This window comes from Oratosquilla oratoria, chromosome 6, assembly GCF_046742065.1.
Source record: "Oratosquilla oratoria isolate Oo_2021 chromosome 6, ASM4674206v1, whole genome shotgun sequence".
Taxonomy (NCBI): Eukaryota; Metazoa; Arthropoda; class Malacostraca; order Stomatopoda; family Squillidae; genus Oratosquilla; species Oratosquilla oratoria.
The window spans coordinates 46,639,748-46,657,487 of NC_134782.1; the positions used below are offsets into that span (position 1 = coordinate 46,639,748).

The 17,740-nt window shown below is 37.1% G+C and overlaps 1 protein-coding gene across 1 annotated transcript in view; it reads right to left on the reverse strand.

Moving 5' to 3' along the window:
• Nucleotides 1-15,520: 15,520 nt before the first annotated feature.
• Nucleotides 15,521-17,740, reverse strand: part of LOC143026008 (uncharacterized) — a 71,818-nt gene continuing 69,598 nt past the window's right edge. The window contains exons 3-4 of the mRNA XM_076185996.1: nt 17,694-17,711; nt 15,521-15,583 (exon numbers count right to left, since the gene is read on the reverse strand). Coding sequence (XP_076042111.1) covers nt 15,521-15,583; nt 17,694-17,711 — 81 coding nt within the window. The remainder of the gene's footprint in view (nt 15,584-17,693; nt 17,712-17,740) is intronic.

A 17,740-nucleotide genomic window follows, 5' to 3' on the forward strand; every position in this document is an offset into this window, starting at 1 on the left:
GATTTTCATTCCATGTCCTCTTGTATCTCTACTATCCCATTTTATTAGATCCTCTCTATCAATAGTTTCTATGCCTTTCATGATTCTATAAATAGTTGTCAAGTCTCCTCTCTCTCTTCTTTGCTCTAATGTCTGTAGCTCAAGTTTTGCTAGTCTCTCTTCATATGATAGTTCTGAGAGTGTTGGTGCCAATTTCGTAATTGCTCTTTGTATTCTTACAAGTTTTGTTATACATTTTTTGTACTTGGTGACCGCGTCGTCGCTGCATACTCCAATCTTGGTCTTATCAAAGTGACTAGTATTTTATTCACCATTTCTTCGCCCAGGTATGTAAATGCCACTTTGATTGTTCTTATCAAATTATAAGTTTTGCCAAAAATCTTGTTTATATGTTTCACAGGGGACATATTATTCATAATAATGATTCCCAGGTCCTTCTCATTTTCTTTTTCAATTTCTTCCTCTCCCAATTTATATGATCTCGCTATTCTCTTTTTGCTTCTTCCAAATTCCATCTCCCACTTCCTACTCCATTCCCATACTTTATTGAGATCACTCTGTAGTGACTCACAATCTTCTACAGTATTCACTTTTTTCAACAATTTTGCATCGTCCGCAAAGAAGCTCATATAAATTTCAATTCCTCTATCCATATCATTAATATATATAGTAAACATTATTGGGGCCAGAACTGTTTCTTGTGGAACTCCACTAATCACTTCATCCCAATTAGTGTTTTTGTCTCTTATCACCACTCTCATTTTTCTTTCATGCAAGAAGTCTTCCATCCACTTCAGCAGTTTGTCCTGTATTCCTCCTGCAGTTTCTAATTTCTTTAGCAATTTCTTGTGTGGCACCTTATCAAAAGCTTTTTTCAGGTCTAGAAATGCACAATCAGCCCATCCATCTCTTGTATTACATCTATTAGTCTTAAATAGAAACACAAAGTTTGTGACGCATGATCGTACTTGTCTAAATCCAAATTGCCTTGGATTTAGTACGTTGATTTTTTTCCAAATGCCTTACCCATCTAATTTTGATCATTCTTTCACAAACTTTAGCTATCGTACTTGTAGGAGAGACCGATCTATAGTTAGTAGGGTCTACTTTGTTTCCCCCTTTATATATTGGTACTACATTTGCTCTTTTCCAATCTTCTAGAACTTTTCCTTCTTTCAATGAACTGCTTATTAGACTATGTATTTTGTCTGTTCATTCCTGCATTCTCTCAAAATCCAGTTTGCCATTTCATCTGGTCCATGCGATTTTCTGACATCGAGATTACTCAAGTGATTCATTATTTCATTCCTTGTTACTTCTATCTCTTTCATAGGGGGGACTTTCTCCTCCCACTCGATATCTCTAAGTTGTATGTTCTCCCTCGTAAACACCGATTTAAAATGCTTGTTCATAATTTCTGCCATTTCTATTTCCTTTGTGTATTCAACTTGTCGTACTTTCTCTAATTCTTGTTTGTTTTTCAGTTTGTTGTTTACAAATCTGTAAAATAGTTTTGGTTAATCTTTACATTTTTCTATGACATCTTTTTCGTATTTCTAAATTTAATGCTTTTACTGATATTTTCGACTTCACCTGCATCGTCTGCAGCCCTTTTGTTGACATTTCTTCTGACGTCCGGGGGAGCCCGTTCGTCTCCTTCCTCATTTCCTTCCATTTCCCTCAGCAATCCCCCCTTTCTCCTTTTCTTCACCTTCCCACTACACCACAAGCTTTCCCCTTCCGTACTGATACAACAAAGGTACTCCCTCGTCGTTAAGATCCACGAAAATTGCCCTTCTTTTCCGGAGTTCCAATCATCGTCGTGAATCCGACGTACGTACGTGTGTGTGTGTGTGTGTGTGTGTGTGTGTGTGTATGTGTGTGTGTGCGTGCGCGCGCACGTACCCATGAATGAGTAGGTTGTTTTAAGAAGAACTTTAGCGTATGCCCTGACATAAAAACGAGACTCGTAATGAACACAGAAAATCTTATTCCTGACGTTACAGAATCGATTCATAAATGACGCTAACTGACGGGAGGGGTGTTGGGGTGGGGTAAGGGGGTCTTTGTCCGTGGGAATCAATTAGAGAGGGACTGGATATGGGTTTTCTGATACTTGTGGACATGGTTACAGTTCTGTTCCTGGACGCTTATTTTCCTTTTTTAATATTCGCCTCCGAGAACAGGTTGTGGTTTCGGTCACGGATAAACATTCTTGATATTTGCTTCTAATCCCAACCTCTTTACTGCCCCATCTGTCGCTCTACCATTACCTCTAAGATTAACCCTCCCCGGGGTTATCATATTGGGTTATTTTACCTCCGACATCCTACCTCCAACCTCCATTTGATTAACTAGAATATGACCTCGCTTACATAAATCTAGACTTCTCTAAGAACTTTTCAAGAGTATCTCTAACATTCGTTCAGGTTTACAATTTCTAAGTTCGTCATTCAGTTTTGGTATATCATACATACATACATATACCAAGGCTCTTTCCCCCTTACAAGGGAGGTAGCCAAAAAGGGAAAGGCATAAAAACACTCCCACCCATTTCATCCCTAAATACACTCCACACCCCTCCCACCCTCCCTCTCATCTGAGGAAAGATAATTTGATATTTGGGGATTTGATATTTGGGGATTTGAAAAATAAGATATTGTCACCGAAGTCGTTTTTACTCAAACGAACCTTCAATTGTCGAAGCTGGTGAAGCCCGTTGAAGCCCAGTGTGATGAGCCCGTGGAAGCCCAGTGTGATAACATTTTTACGTAGATACAGTATCTTTGGCATTTCTGTGCTGCCGATTGGGACTATGTAGGGCAGTGCTTTGTCGATTTTCTGTGGGAAGACTATTCCTTCCATACTCATAGTCTCTGGCCGATCGCGGAATCTGTAGCGGTGGTCATTCGTGGTTTTTTTTTTTTTTTCAATTTTACGGCATGCAGAATTTTTAGGTCAGGTTAGGTTAGGTTAGGTTAGGTCAGGTTAGGTCAGGTTAGGTCAGGTCGAGTCAGGTTAGGTTAGGTTAGGTTAGGTCTGGTTAGGTTAGGTTATGTTAGGTCTGATTAGGTCAAGTTAGTTCAAGTTAGGTCAGGTTAGGTTAAGTTAGGTTAGGTCAGGTTAGGTCAGGTTAGGTCAGGTTAGATTAGGTTAGGCTAGGTTAGGTTAAGTTAGGTTAGGTTAGGTCAGGTTAGGCTAGGTCAAGTTAGATTAGGTTAGGTCAGGTTAGGTTTCAGATTAATATTCATGTCTTAACTCTCTTAAGTTGTTGAAATCAACAGAATGCCGTAAAATGGAAAATATCCCATTCGTATATCTTTCTAAGTGTAATGTTAAAAAAAAGTATTTTAACTATATTTGTTTTAGTACTATTCATTGTTTACAAACGATTCTGTTCCCTTCAAACGTTTGAAAATCTTAAAATATTCACTTCTGCCGGAAATCGTGCAAATTGTATCCTTCGTCAAGCCAAGCAACCATACTCGTACATCAATAACAAAAGTAAAAAAATTCTCTTTTAATTCTTTACGTGATTTCTTATACATAGTTCTGAGCTGAAACGTATTTCCTCAACTGGCCAATCAATAAAGAGGGTCCAGATTCAATTCATGATCACCCTCAGGACATTTCTTAACTTTCGTTCCTCTTGTTAAGAACAAAAAGTTGAATTGTATGAATCCAATAATAAAAACAGCGGATACTTACAACAACGCGTTGCCCTAGATATGCTTATGCAGTAGCTTCCATTAGAATGTTCCTTCTATTGTCATTCTTTTGTTTTTTCAAAATGACGCCAGCGACAGCGTATTGTCTTGTGTGAGTGAGTTTAACAATGGCAATGGAAGACACGTGTTACGTGGAAAGAAAAAGGATATCGAGGTCTTGCACGATTGTATGGCTTTGGAAAACTGTCGCTCGCGGAAGGTACAACAATAACAAATGACAATTCTCCGGGAATGTTGGCAGCCCTGTTTTACCAAAGAATGCAGCAATGAAAACAACTTCTGGACATCGAGTGCATGACCAGGGTCAAGGGCTGAAACAAGGGTGGTGTGGACAAGGTCATCATATCAAGACAACACAGCAGATTTAGAGTTGGGGGGGAAATAGGCAAAAACTGGTTTACCAACGGTGTAGTTAACGAACGGAATAAACTTAGTAACCATGTAGTGAGCCTTGAAATAATTGGTTGTTTTAGAAGATCAGATAACTTTATAGATAGGAATGGTATGTGGTAAGGGACATGGAACTACCTAGGGTAGGCTTTATGGTCTCTTGCAGTCTATTTTATTCTTATGTTCTTATGACCTTGGGTCTTACTATTTAGAAACTAGAAGAGCACAGGTGGTGTACAGCGTCTAAATTGTTGTTAACATGCTGTACACAAATTATTTAGTCTAGAACTACATAAGCGTGATGAGGGTATGCTGAAAGCATTATACACGATATGTCACAAAATTTACATTTAAAAAAAGTCTTACCAACTTAACATTGTAAATCAAACTTCTAGAATCAAGATAATTTTGTAATAACGAAATTATAATACTAAGAAATGTTCCTATAACAAAGTACACCATACTTACCAACGTGTATATAACATTCTGATGAGGATTCCATAGTTAAAATTTTATTAAACTTTACAACGAGTTATAGACCTTTAATGTTTTTCTTCTGGCTGGCGACACGATTTTATTCATCTTAGAGGAGTTTCTTAAGTGTAAAGGATTAAATTGAAAATGGGTAACAGAAATTATGATAGAACTGTACAACTGGTTCAATTAGGGCGTGTTAAGTATTCGTCCATATATGTGAATTTATGTATGTGAAATTTGGTTTTGGAGGCCATAACATAATGCCGTCGACCATTTAGTTTGTCCATTTATTTATTTATTTATTTATTCATCTATCTATTTACTTATGTATTTATTTATTGATTTATTCATTTATCATTTTATCTATTTGTTATCTATTCCATTATTCATCTATCCATTCACTTATCTATCTATTCATCTATTTTTGTATTCAATCATTCATCTATCTGTCTATTTGCTTACTTATCTGTTTGTGTAATTATTTGTTTAATAATTTATTTTTTTGTATTATTTACTAATTTATTCATTTTTTCATTTATTTGTTTATTTATTCATTTATTTATTTATCTATTGTAAGACCGTTTTATCCACTGATGTGGTGTTCAAAGAATCAGGGGAAATGGGCATCAAGTGCAATAAAGAGGAATTGTTCGATACTTACGCGTGAGTCCACCTGGAGCAATGTGAAGAAAAAACATATACGTTTACGAAATGTGCGAGAAGATTCACAAAGATAATATGCCATTAATATGCGCATATATATTTAACACAAACACACAATATCAAGTGTATCAGAGAAACAAAGATGAAGAACATTGCGCGCGGGCTTTGACAGTGCGCGAGCGCACTTACTGTACACAAATGAACACACACATACAGACACACACACACACACACACACATACACACACACATTCACAGTATTCAGAAACCTCACGATCAGGCGGACCATTTATATATGTACATACATACACATACACAAACATACACACACACACACATATATATATACATATATACATATACATATACATATATATATATATATATAATTAGCAGGAGCAGCAAGCACTCTAATTATCAAGGAGGTCAAGGGGACGATTGAGAACGGAGGGAGAAGCGGCATGATCGGAGTCACCTAAGAAGTATTGAGAACGGATGAGGGTATGGAGGGAGAGGAACACGGCAAGGATAACTATAACCTGTTAATTTTCTGAGATTGTATGTACTATGAGAATGTCCTTGTAAGGACGAAACGTCAGTGAATAAAACTCCAACTGTTGTCTGTGTTTAGCTCACCGTCCTTCCACTCATATATATATATATATATATATATATATATATATATATATATATATATATATATATATATATATATACGTGTGTGTGTGTGTGTGTGTGTGTGTGTGTGTGTGTGTGTGTGTGTGTGTGTGTGTGTGTAAATATGCTCGGCACTTTAAAGAGTAACCAGGCATTCTACAGAATGCCTCCGTTTCCCACGCAGATCCGGTAACGGTGTCACCGTTATAACGACAGATTCTTTCCTTTTCTAAGCAGGATAATCTTGTCCCTAGCTGCAGGGCACATCAACGCTTGAGCAAGCCCTGCGGACAGTATGAATAAAGAATAGAGGTGAATCTAATCTGACGGATTACTGGGGTCTGTTTGACCAGATGGACTGTGATGATGCAATGAAGTGCAGTGCAGTAAGGGTGTGTACGGTACAGGTTGTCGTCCTATGCCGGGGGGAGGGGTGGGGGGGGAGGGAAATTATAGGGGTACGTACGAGTATAGGCACTCCTCCTATAACTCCTATGAGGGCCCCAATCCGCCCCCCCCCCACCATCGCAGCATGCGGTTGCCAATGCTCATACAAAAGAAGTTAGAGATTTTTTTAGTTTTTTGTTTTAAGGTGAGCTCTGGATTTCGCGTGCCGGGAAGAAACACTACAGTGTGAAAGGTTTTGCACGCGTGCCAAAGGTTGCCCATCCCTATCCTAAGCGAATGAAATAGTCTGTTATTGGTCAGATTGGAACATATTCGGGGACTGCGACATTAATGAGGGTTAATCGAGACGTACTTTTGTTTGTGGAGAGTTTCAGCTATGCGCAATCGTCTAGCTGAGCTACATGGATATGTTACAGTAAGAACACGTACCTAGGGATTACGCGTAATCCCTGAATGTTTCAGTGAATACGCGTAATCCCCGTTTCACTAACCTAACCTAACCTTAGGTTAGGTTAGGTTAGGTTAGGTTAGGTTAGTGAAACGGGGATTACGCGTATTCACTGAAACATTCAGGGATTACGCGTAATCCCTAGGTACTACGTGTTCTTACTGTAACAGATACACAGAAGAGAAATGTAAGGAGTCTACTCCAGGAGGTGCTGAGTAACTGCAGCTAAAGCCGTCCCCTTTGCACTATTATTCGCTTTGGGGACTGTTGGGGAAGGAAGCAGTGTGAAGGGCTTCATTGAACACTATGAGAGACAACGAGTTCCAGCTCTTAATGGCGGCCATCGCCTGCTTCGTGTGAAGGGGTGGGTCTAAGAGCGTCATCGTTTTTAACTGGTGAAGTGAAGTTGATTCAGAGATGAATATTTGAAGTGCGGAGACGATTGGCAGAAGAGAATCTTCAAAGGCGCATTACTGGTGTAAAGGTACTCGGTGCGATTAATTGATTATACTATTAACTTCCTGCCACAGTCAACGGTGAATGACGTACAGCCTACCTGGCATCACAATTTTCAAATACTTAGCTTAATTGGATCTTATTGTGCTATGTAACATACTATATATATATATATATATATATATATATATATATATATAATTTTCTATTTTGTACAATAGTACACGTCCTTCATAGAATAAGTTGCGATTGAAAAAAAAATGTATGACAACCCGCAAAAAAAAAAAAAAAAAAAAAAAAAATAAATCTTTATTGGAAATCATAGAACATTTGGGTAAACGCGTTGGTAGGTTCGTTTAAAACCTCCTCCCACTATGCACCTCGAAGCAAAACATCCCCATCATTCAGAAACGAAGAATGAGTGCTTTAGACAATCGTTTAACGATCATCGTTGTGCCGTGAACGATCATCGTCGGGCGACAATCGCATCGAGATAAACGTGACTTAAAAATCGAGATCTCTTTGGTCAGATGATGTCTTATACTTATCATTTGTCAGACTGAAGTCAGGCAATTATATTCAGTCGAAGAACAATTTAAAGAATTAAATATTTCCTCGACAGAGAGAGATCCCTTCTCTTTGTGAGTTTCCCCATTACCTGAATGAAGCCATTGACTAAACGTAAATGTCTCGTCGTTATTTCCAGTTAACTTTTCTATAAAAAAGATATTCCCTAAGCTCACTTGAAATAACTCACGGGAGATCATCACAAAGAGAAACTATGAGAAGTGAAGGCTTTATGACGCATTTTAATGTCGCCAGGGCACAAATTTTTAATACTTTCTCTTATGTGAATTCATGGAAGCTTACTTTGAACCCCGATATTTATCTAGTGCATGTTTAACTGTAATGGTTGTAGATAGGCCTAAGGGTTGTTAATTCAGTGTTCAAATACTTAGCTTAATTGGATCTTATTGTGATGTAACATACATGCTATATATATATATATATATATATATATATATATATATACATATATATATACATATATATATATATATATATATATATATATATATATATATATACATACATACATATACCAAGGCTTTTTCCCCCTTCCAAGGGAGGTAGCCACAAAAGGAAAGGCATAAAAACACTCCCACCCATTTCATCCCTAAATACACTCCACACCCCTCCCACCCTTCCTCTCATCTGAGCACCTCCTGGATGACGGGTCATCCCTGAACCCTGCCCACCGCCCTGGGTCAGAAGCAGTGTCGCAAGACACAGTACATCCACAGCAAGGCCGCTTCATTTAATCGGCGACCCCCCCTCTCCGTCCCCCTTTGCATATAAGGAGAGGACGGGGAGAAATCCCTTCGGGCTGCGTCAAAATTTACTCACACATACTACCCCACCCCCCACCCCCCCGCCTATTCCTCCTCATATATATATATATATATATATATATTTCTATTTAGTATAATAATACACGTCCTTCATGAAATAAGTTGCGATTAAAAAAAAAGTATGACAATCTGCAAAAAAAAAGTGTTATTTTTCTTTATTTGAAACAATAGAACGACAATATCACTGTAATATATTGTAAGATATTTAGACTGAATCAACCCAAAAGAAAATAATCTGATTAAAAATGGCTATTACTGACAGAATGGTCACATGGCATCTACACTCTGACCGGAAAATAATCTGATTAACGGCTCGATTACTGAGTCAGGATTAAGACAAAGGATTTCTTGTTTCCTTTCAACGCTTAACCTTATCACGAGTAAATGTCGGAAGGGCTTCTGATTGGCAAGATGTCTCGTCATATTCTTGTTTACCTACGTTATGGGGATCAAAACGGTGTCCCTTAATAGAGGACGTTGTAGCATGGAATTTGATGAATTATTCCCTTGGTCCAACTCGCTGGCGGCAGTATTCGACCTCCGCCGCAAATAACGACGCTCTAACCCGCTCGGCCAGCGAAAAGTTGACGGTAATGAAACAAAAAACTTACGAGGAAAACACAAACGTCATTCTTTGATCACAGCGTGTTGTAAGACTGGAAAGTCGACTTCCGGTGGAGTGTAGGAAGTTTAAGTGGAATGTGGTTCTCCACCTTGTGGGTGGAGGAGGGTGATGGAGTGGAATAGACTGAACACTAGTTGTCTAGGATCACTGATAACTTACAAACACGAAGTACACGAAGAACTGAATGCAGGAATCGAAGCTACAAATATATCTATTTACTCAGAAAAATACCTGTGAAGAGTCTTTCTTTCAAGTGACAGTCTAGCACACACACACACACACACACACACACACACACACACACACACATACGTACATGCAAACATTTGACCATGTTAGAACAATTGGATTTTGACAACACAAATAACATTTTGAATTTATTATTTTATATTTGCAAGCAGTACTTACTTGGCACATCTCCAGATCCAAGGTTGCCATGAAAATAAAAGGAACATATGCTCTATGTTGTAGTATGTATGGTCATAAGTACATAAAAGTATAAATGTTCATTAAACTGTTTATATATATATATATATATATATATATATATATATATATATATATATATACATATATGTTGAATAAATCTGTCTCCATGAACATGAACATAATATCATAATATTGCAAACACACACACACACACACACACACACACACACACACACACACACACACACATATATATATATATATATATATATATATATATATGCATATATATATATTCATATATGTATATATATACATATATATATATATGTATATTTATATATGTATATATATATATATATATATATATATATATATATATATATATATATATATATACATACATGCACATATATATCCAAGAGACCTTATTTCTCGTATGTCACATATTGGTCATTAAATTCTTTAGTATGCGTAAGCTGTGTAGTAGAAGTTATAACGACAAAACAATTATATAAAATGTATGAAATAAGCAAAACATCTTGGGAAAGATTATACATAGATAGATCTTTTGAAAGCTGTGGGGACAGAAGTTCATTGTAGATAAGCTCATTTATGTTACCAGGGCAGTGGACAGGATGCTGGGATGACCCGTCATCCAGGAGGTGCCAAGATAGGAGAGAAGGAGGAGGGTGGAGGGGAGTGGAATATATGGGAAATGAAATGGGTGGGAGTGATTTCTATGCATTTTTCTTTTTTTTTTTTTTGGCTACTCCCCGTGTAAGGGGGAAAAAGCCTTTGGTATATGTATGTATGTATGTTACCAGAATATTTCTTAAAAGAAAAAATTCCCTCTTAATCATGATGTGATGCGCTGATGATTTCATTTAATAAAATAAAAAACAAGGACACACACACACACACACACACGCACACACACACACACACACACACACACGCACACACACACACACGCACACACACACACACACACATCATACACACACGGAGTAATTATCATCTAATGAGTTTTTTTTTATCAAATGTATGAATTTTCTTTTTTTATACTTTTCAAAATTTTATTCTCTTACTTTCGACGTTCGTTTTCTAATTTGATTTCTGCCTTTGTCTTACTTTTCCGAAGACTTTTCATTTTCTTTTTCATATTTTTCCTTCTTTCTTTTCCATTAATTTTACGTTTATCGTTTTTCTTTTCTAAATTCCTCCCGCTCTTGCGTTTCTCTGTCGTCGTTTTTGTCCTGTGCTCCTAAAATATTGATTTTTAAAATCAGAACTAAATACGGTGTTGACGAAAGTTGAATGAATGAGTTGGAGGAAGTCAACGGTGACTTTTTCATTATATAAACAGCAAAGACCAAGTGAATAATTACAAGAAATCGCAAGAAAACGTGAGCAACTTTTAGATTTCTTACTGGCTAATGACGGACACTTTTGACGACGTGGACAGAGAAAGAGTCGGCGTAGATACGTTGGGACACTTTGTTGCTTCCTCTCGACCAATGAGATCATCTTCAGAAAGTTGCTTGAGCGTCTCGACCAATAAGATCATCTTCAGGAAGCTGTTTCGACCAATGAGGTCGTCTTCAGAAAACCGCTTTAACGTTTCGACCAGCTTTCTGAAAATGGTCTCATTGGTCGAAAAAGCTTTCTGAAGATGACCTCATTGGTCGAAAAAGCTTTCTGAAGATGATCTCATTGGTCGAAAAAGCTTTCTGAAGATGACCTTAATGGTCGAAAAAGCTTTCTGAAGATGATCTCATTGGTCGAAAAAGCTTTCTGAAGATGACTTAATAGGTCGAAAAAGCTTTCTGAAGATGACCTCATTGGTCGAAAAATCTTTCTGAAGATGACCTCATTAATTGAAAAAGCTTTCTGAAGATGACCTCATTGGTCGAAAAAGCTTTCTGAAGATGACCTCATTGGTCGAAAAAGCTTTCTGAAGATGACCTCATTGGTCGAAAAAGCTTTCTGAAGATGACCTCATTGGTCGAAAAAGCTTTCTGAAGATGATTTCATTGGTCGAAAAAGCTTTCTGAAGATGACCTCATTGGTCGAAAAAGCTTTCTGAAGATGACCTCATTGGTCGAAAAAGCTTTCTGAAGATGACCTCATTGGTCGAAAAAGCTTTCTGAAGATTACCTTATCGGTCGAAAAAGCTTTCTGAAGATGACCTAATAGGTCAAAAAAGCTTTCTGAAGATGACCTAATAGGTCGAAAAAGCTTTCTGAAGATGACCTCATTAGTTGAAAAAGCTTTCTGAAGATTACCTCATTGGTCGAAAAAGCTTTCTGAAGATGATCTCATTGGTCGAAAAAACTTTCTGAAGATGACCTCATTGGTCGAAAAAGCTTTCTGAAGATGACCTCATTGGTCGAAAAAGCTTTCTGAAGATGACCTCATTGGTCGAAAAAGCTTTCTGAAGATGACCTCATTGGTCGAAAAAGCTTTCTGAAGATGATTTCATTGGTCGAAAAAGCTTTCTGAAGATGACCTAATTGGTCGAAAAAGCTTTCTGAAGATGACCTCGTTAATTGAAAAATCTTTCTGAAGATGACCTTAATGGTCTAAAAAGCTTTCTGAAGATGACCTCATTAATTGAAAAATCTTTCTGAAGATGACCTCATTGGTCAAAAAAGCTTTCTGAAGATGACCTCATTGGTCGAAAAAGCTTTCGGAAGATGACCTCATTAGTCAAAAAATCTTTCTGAAGATGACCTCATTAGTTGAAAAAGCTTTCTGAAGATGACCTAATAGGTCATATAAGCTTTCTGAAGATGACCTCATTAGTTGAAAAAGCTTTCTGAAGATGACCTAATAGGTCATATAAGCTTTCTGAAGATGACCTAATAGGTCGAAAAAGCTTTCTGAAGATGACCTAATAGGTCAAAAAATCTTTCTGAAGATGACATCATTGGTCGAAAAAGCTTTCTGAAGATTACCTTATCGGTCGAAGTTTTAAAGAAATAGTGTTCCAACGCTATCAACATCCTCATTTGCCTTCACATCAACTCACAGACACTTTTATTCAGCTGAGGGGCTGACTCTATCCAAAGAAAACCCTTGCTCAGTCCTCATTGCCTTCCCGAGCTAAATAGAATTGATGATATTGTGCAGAATAAACGCCTTAAGTAACCTATTAATGATACATGAGGGCGTTACACTGCTAGATTTTTTTTTTTTCAAAATAACGCTGCATAAGGGGTTACAGTGTAGTTTAAAAAAATATACTTTTCAAAATAAATAACTTTGCATGAAGGGTTACAATACTAAAATTTCTTTTTTTTTCTCTCTCTCTCTCTTCAAAATAACGGTGCCTGAGAGGCTACATTGCTAATTTTTTTTTAAAGATATTCAAAGTAAATAACGTTGCATGAAAGGTTATAATGATACACACACACACACACACACACACACATATATATATATATACATATATATATATATATATATATGTATATATATATATACATGGACATATATATATATGTACATATATATATATATATATATATATATATATATAAGAATAAATAACGTTGCATGAGAGGCTATAATGCTAAAATTTCTTAAAGATTTTTTTTTTTATGAATAATGAAAAGGTATTGAAACTTACCAGCTGTGTGGTGACACGAAGTAGGAGTATATAGGATGATGTATTTATCAGCAGGATGAGGGTAATGGCCGAAGAAAAGGCGAACACGGTCGTGTTGGAGATAGTTGGTAGATAGGGATGCCACAGGGACAAAAAAGGGTTCCGAGGTAGAGGTGGTCACGTGACAGGATGTGGAGGAGGCGCGATGGAGGAAGGAGTGGAGGATCGGCAAGGAGAGGAAGGAAGGAGGCCGGATCGAGGCGGTGGCGGTGGCGGAGGCGGTGGAGTAACAAACGGCAGCGGTACATGTAGAAAAGAAGAGTCGAAAGATTAGCCGACATCCCGGAACACGACATTTAAAACTGGACAATATGAAAAAATATATAATTTTGAAAAAATATATATCTTTCCTTTAGCAACACATTACATGAAGTAAAAAAAAAAAGCAATGATTGCCACAAGGGCTGGATTCAAATAAATAAAACAGTGTAATCCTCGATGCTACATGTTAAGAAAAATCTTAGTTTCTTTACATTGAAGTTAATCTATGATAAGCATCACGGTGCTGAAGGTTAAAAAATTGAAGGTATATAGCACAACGAAAGTCCTCAAAGTCTCATAAAAAGTTCTTACAAAAAATATACATACATATATATATATATATATATATATATATATATATATATATATACATATATCACAACAAAGTAATGTTGTAGCACATCGGTAAAATTATACTAATGACCCACTTTCGGAGAAGAATAGGCGAAATGAAAAAGATCCGTATATTTCGAACACTAACTGTGATCACTACTTTTGTATAAATACATGCTTTTCCCCACTCTGTAATCACATCTGCTGAAGAGGATCACAGTTAGTGATCGAGATATACGGATCTTTTTACTTTCGCCTATTTTTCTCCGAAAGTGGGTCATTAGTAATATATATATATACTGTATATATCCATATATATATATATATATTTATATATACATACATATATATATATATATATATACAGGAATCCATTATCCTTCCATAATTCGACATCACAGAACTTTCTATAAATTTGTGTCTCCAAGAATTGTTTCTTATTTATGTATTTTATCTATCTATATCATTTTATTTTTTCTGACAAAGGTTGGAGGTCTAGCGAGTGCAATTTCTGTACGATTTGTATTTTACTTTATATGTCTTCTTTTCAAATTTCTAAGTATTTTAGAAGTCTACATTTTGCATACGTTGAAGAACATTCAGTAGGTTATAAAAATATATATAAAATTAAATTAAATTAGAATGAAAATCTGTTGGCCACGGACATCTTGCCACTGGACAATTGGCTCTGTGGGCAGACTGTCCAAATGGGGCCTTGGCTTCCAGTGTGACCAGGACGTTAGGCGCGGTTGCCGATTCAATCCATGCACTTTATGACACTACGGGAACTCAGTGGCGGAGCTCTTGTCCCTTCCACCACAAGAGCATGAGGAATGTGGTATGTTCTAAGGTGCATTCCCAGCAAATTATGATTTTTTTCGGGGTGGGGGGGGGTTTGGTTTGATTTTCTTTCGAATCTATATAGGCCCAGTCTTCCATATTTGGTGGCATATATTTTTCTTTGCGTCTATATATATATATATATATATATATATATATATATATATATATATATATATATGTACTTGTGGGGGGCTATTTTGACATTGTTGAGACATCTATGACAGTAAAATATATTTTAAACACTATCAGGGATTCTACAGTTTGTTCGTTTTCATCTGTAAAATACATGAAAATATCGAGAGAGCTTCTCCATTCTACAATGTCGACAAGATGTTTTTGTAATCCAAAGCGAAGGGTGAAACAGGTAAAATATATTAGATATCTGAAGCAGAAAATTCTCAGTCAGTATTACCTGTGATGCTTTATGGCATTATTAAAAAAAATGTATATGTATATACTCCTCGTCGCAAAAAAATTAAACAGACACACCAACGGAAAGTGTCGATTGATATTTTTCTATTGAAAACATAAACTGAAACTTAATGGCTGCTTCATTTCTCATCACGGGAGTAAATTTTTATTGATCTGAAGTTCTTTGTGTCTTAATACAGTGACGAAAATCTTCAGGGCTTGTTGAAACAAAGTTTCGATTTCAGTAAGATGTGCTTGTTCAAGAACGGCCATGCGTTTGTCGCGCGCTCCCAAGTACGACATTTGTCAATGATTACCCATACTGCACCGCGCCAGGCGGATGTCCAGCACATCCTCTACTATCCATTTCTAGATAACGAAGAGAACCTTCAGTGCGTTTCTAGTTTTTAAGGAATCTACGTCCTCAGAAATCTCTTCAATATATGTAAAATGATTCTTTTGGACATATATTACCATGAAGATTGGAAGTTCAACATAAAGAGTATGGAAGAACCGGGAAAATAAATCCTAAATAATTACTCTCCATGTGTGTGTGTGTGTGTGTGTGTGTGTGTGTGTGTGTGTGTGTGTGTGTGTGTGTGTGTGTGTGTTCACCTTGGTCTTTGGATCACGTGTTGGACTCGTGATCGACAGCTATTTCCCTCCCGGAAGAGAGCTCAGAGCTCGTATGACCGATCTATGGGTAATGCTATGACCTTTCACACACACACACACACACACACACACACACACACACACACCCAACTCCCCGCCCACGAGAGTCAGAGTAACGACCCGAAGCACAGCGATACCGAAATAATTTCGGCCCTGGGCAGGATTCGAACTGGGTACTGCGAGCACTATCGTACTTCCCAGTCCAGCGGTCTACCAACTGTGTGTGTGTGTGTGTGTGTGTGTGTGTGTGTGTGTGTGTGTGTGTGTGTGTGTGTGTGTGTGTGTGTGTGTGTGTGTGTGTGTGTGTGTGTGTGTGTACGTGTGTGTGTATGTATAAACATTTCATACACCTTGGTAGTTATCGAAGTGTTGAAGTAAATACAAGCCATTGATGCACGGAGGGATATCAGTGGACAACTAAATATTATGAAACCCTAAACTGATTACTAGAATACATTGCGAGAGATAAGCTCATGGCCAGAATTTAATCAAATGTATGGATACAGGAATGGGTGGAAAGAGGAGGGGAGGAGAGGAGGGGAGGAAGGAAGGGGGGGAGGAGCAAAGGAGGGGAGAGTAGAGAGTGTTGATTAAGGGAGAGAGGAGGAAGTTGAAGACGAAAAGAGGGGAGAGGAGGGAAAAGAGAGGAATATTGGAGAGTGAGGCAAGAGAAGAGAGAAAGGGGAGGAGTGGAGGGGAGGAGTGAAGGGAAGGATAAAGTGGAGGGATTTAAGGGAGGGATGTGTAGGGGAGGAGGAGGGGGGGGTTGAAAAAGTCAGAGCAGTCATGATGGAATACACTTGTTAGACATCGAGATCTGATTCTCCGATTATTAAGGTCAACTAAGTAAACAAGAATCAGAGAGACGAAAACGGAAGGTCATGTGACCTATGAAGAGGAGAGGAGAGAGAGGAGAGGGGGTGGGGGAGAGGGGAAGAGGGGAGAGGGGAAGGGGAGAGAGGGAAGGGAGGGTAAGGTGGGAGGGATGACCCAAAATAGTGTCAAAACTTTTCAAACTAAAAAAGGAAATATCACATAAAAGAGATAAATATTAATGATAATAATAACAATGATAATAATAATAATAATGATAATAATGATAATAATAATAATAATAATAATAATAATAATAATAATAATAATAATAATAATAATGATAATAATAATAATAATAAAAGGTTTATTTCAATAGCAGTAGTACACTGATAATAGTACAATGCAAAAGCTGATTAAAAAATATAAAACTTAGAGTATATATATTACATCACGATCAAATGCAAGCTTACATGCAAATAAGAATTGAGCAGATATGTAATCGGAAATTGAAAGAATTCAAAATCGAAACAAGGAATATTTGTCAATTCCTGATTATCTATTCATTCAATGTATTATGCAATAAGTACAAATAACCTTAAACATATATATCACATACGAGAAAATGTGAAGAGAAAAAAACAGATATCGAAAAAAGACAGGAGAGCAAAAGAATTAGAGAACAGGGAAGATCTAGTAGGTTGAGGAAAAACTAAGAACTAGAAAGAACTAGGAAGAACTAGAAAGAAAACGTGATCTAGTAGGTTGAGGAAAAACTAAGAACTAGAAAGAACTAGGAAGAACTAGAAAGAAAACGTGATCTAGTAGGTTAAGGAAGAACTAAGAACTAGAGAACTAGGAAGAACTAGGAAGAACTAGAAAAAAACCCTGATCTAGTAGGTTGAGGAAAAACTAAGAAGAACTAAAGACCTAGAGAGAATTAGATAGAACTAGAAATAGATGTGATCTAGTGGTTTGAAGAGAAACTCACCCGACTTCCAAGGTTCAGCTGTGGCCCACGTTGCCGTCACACGCCGG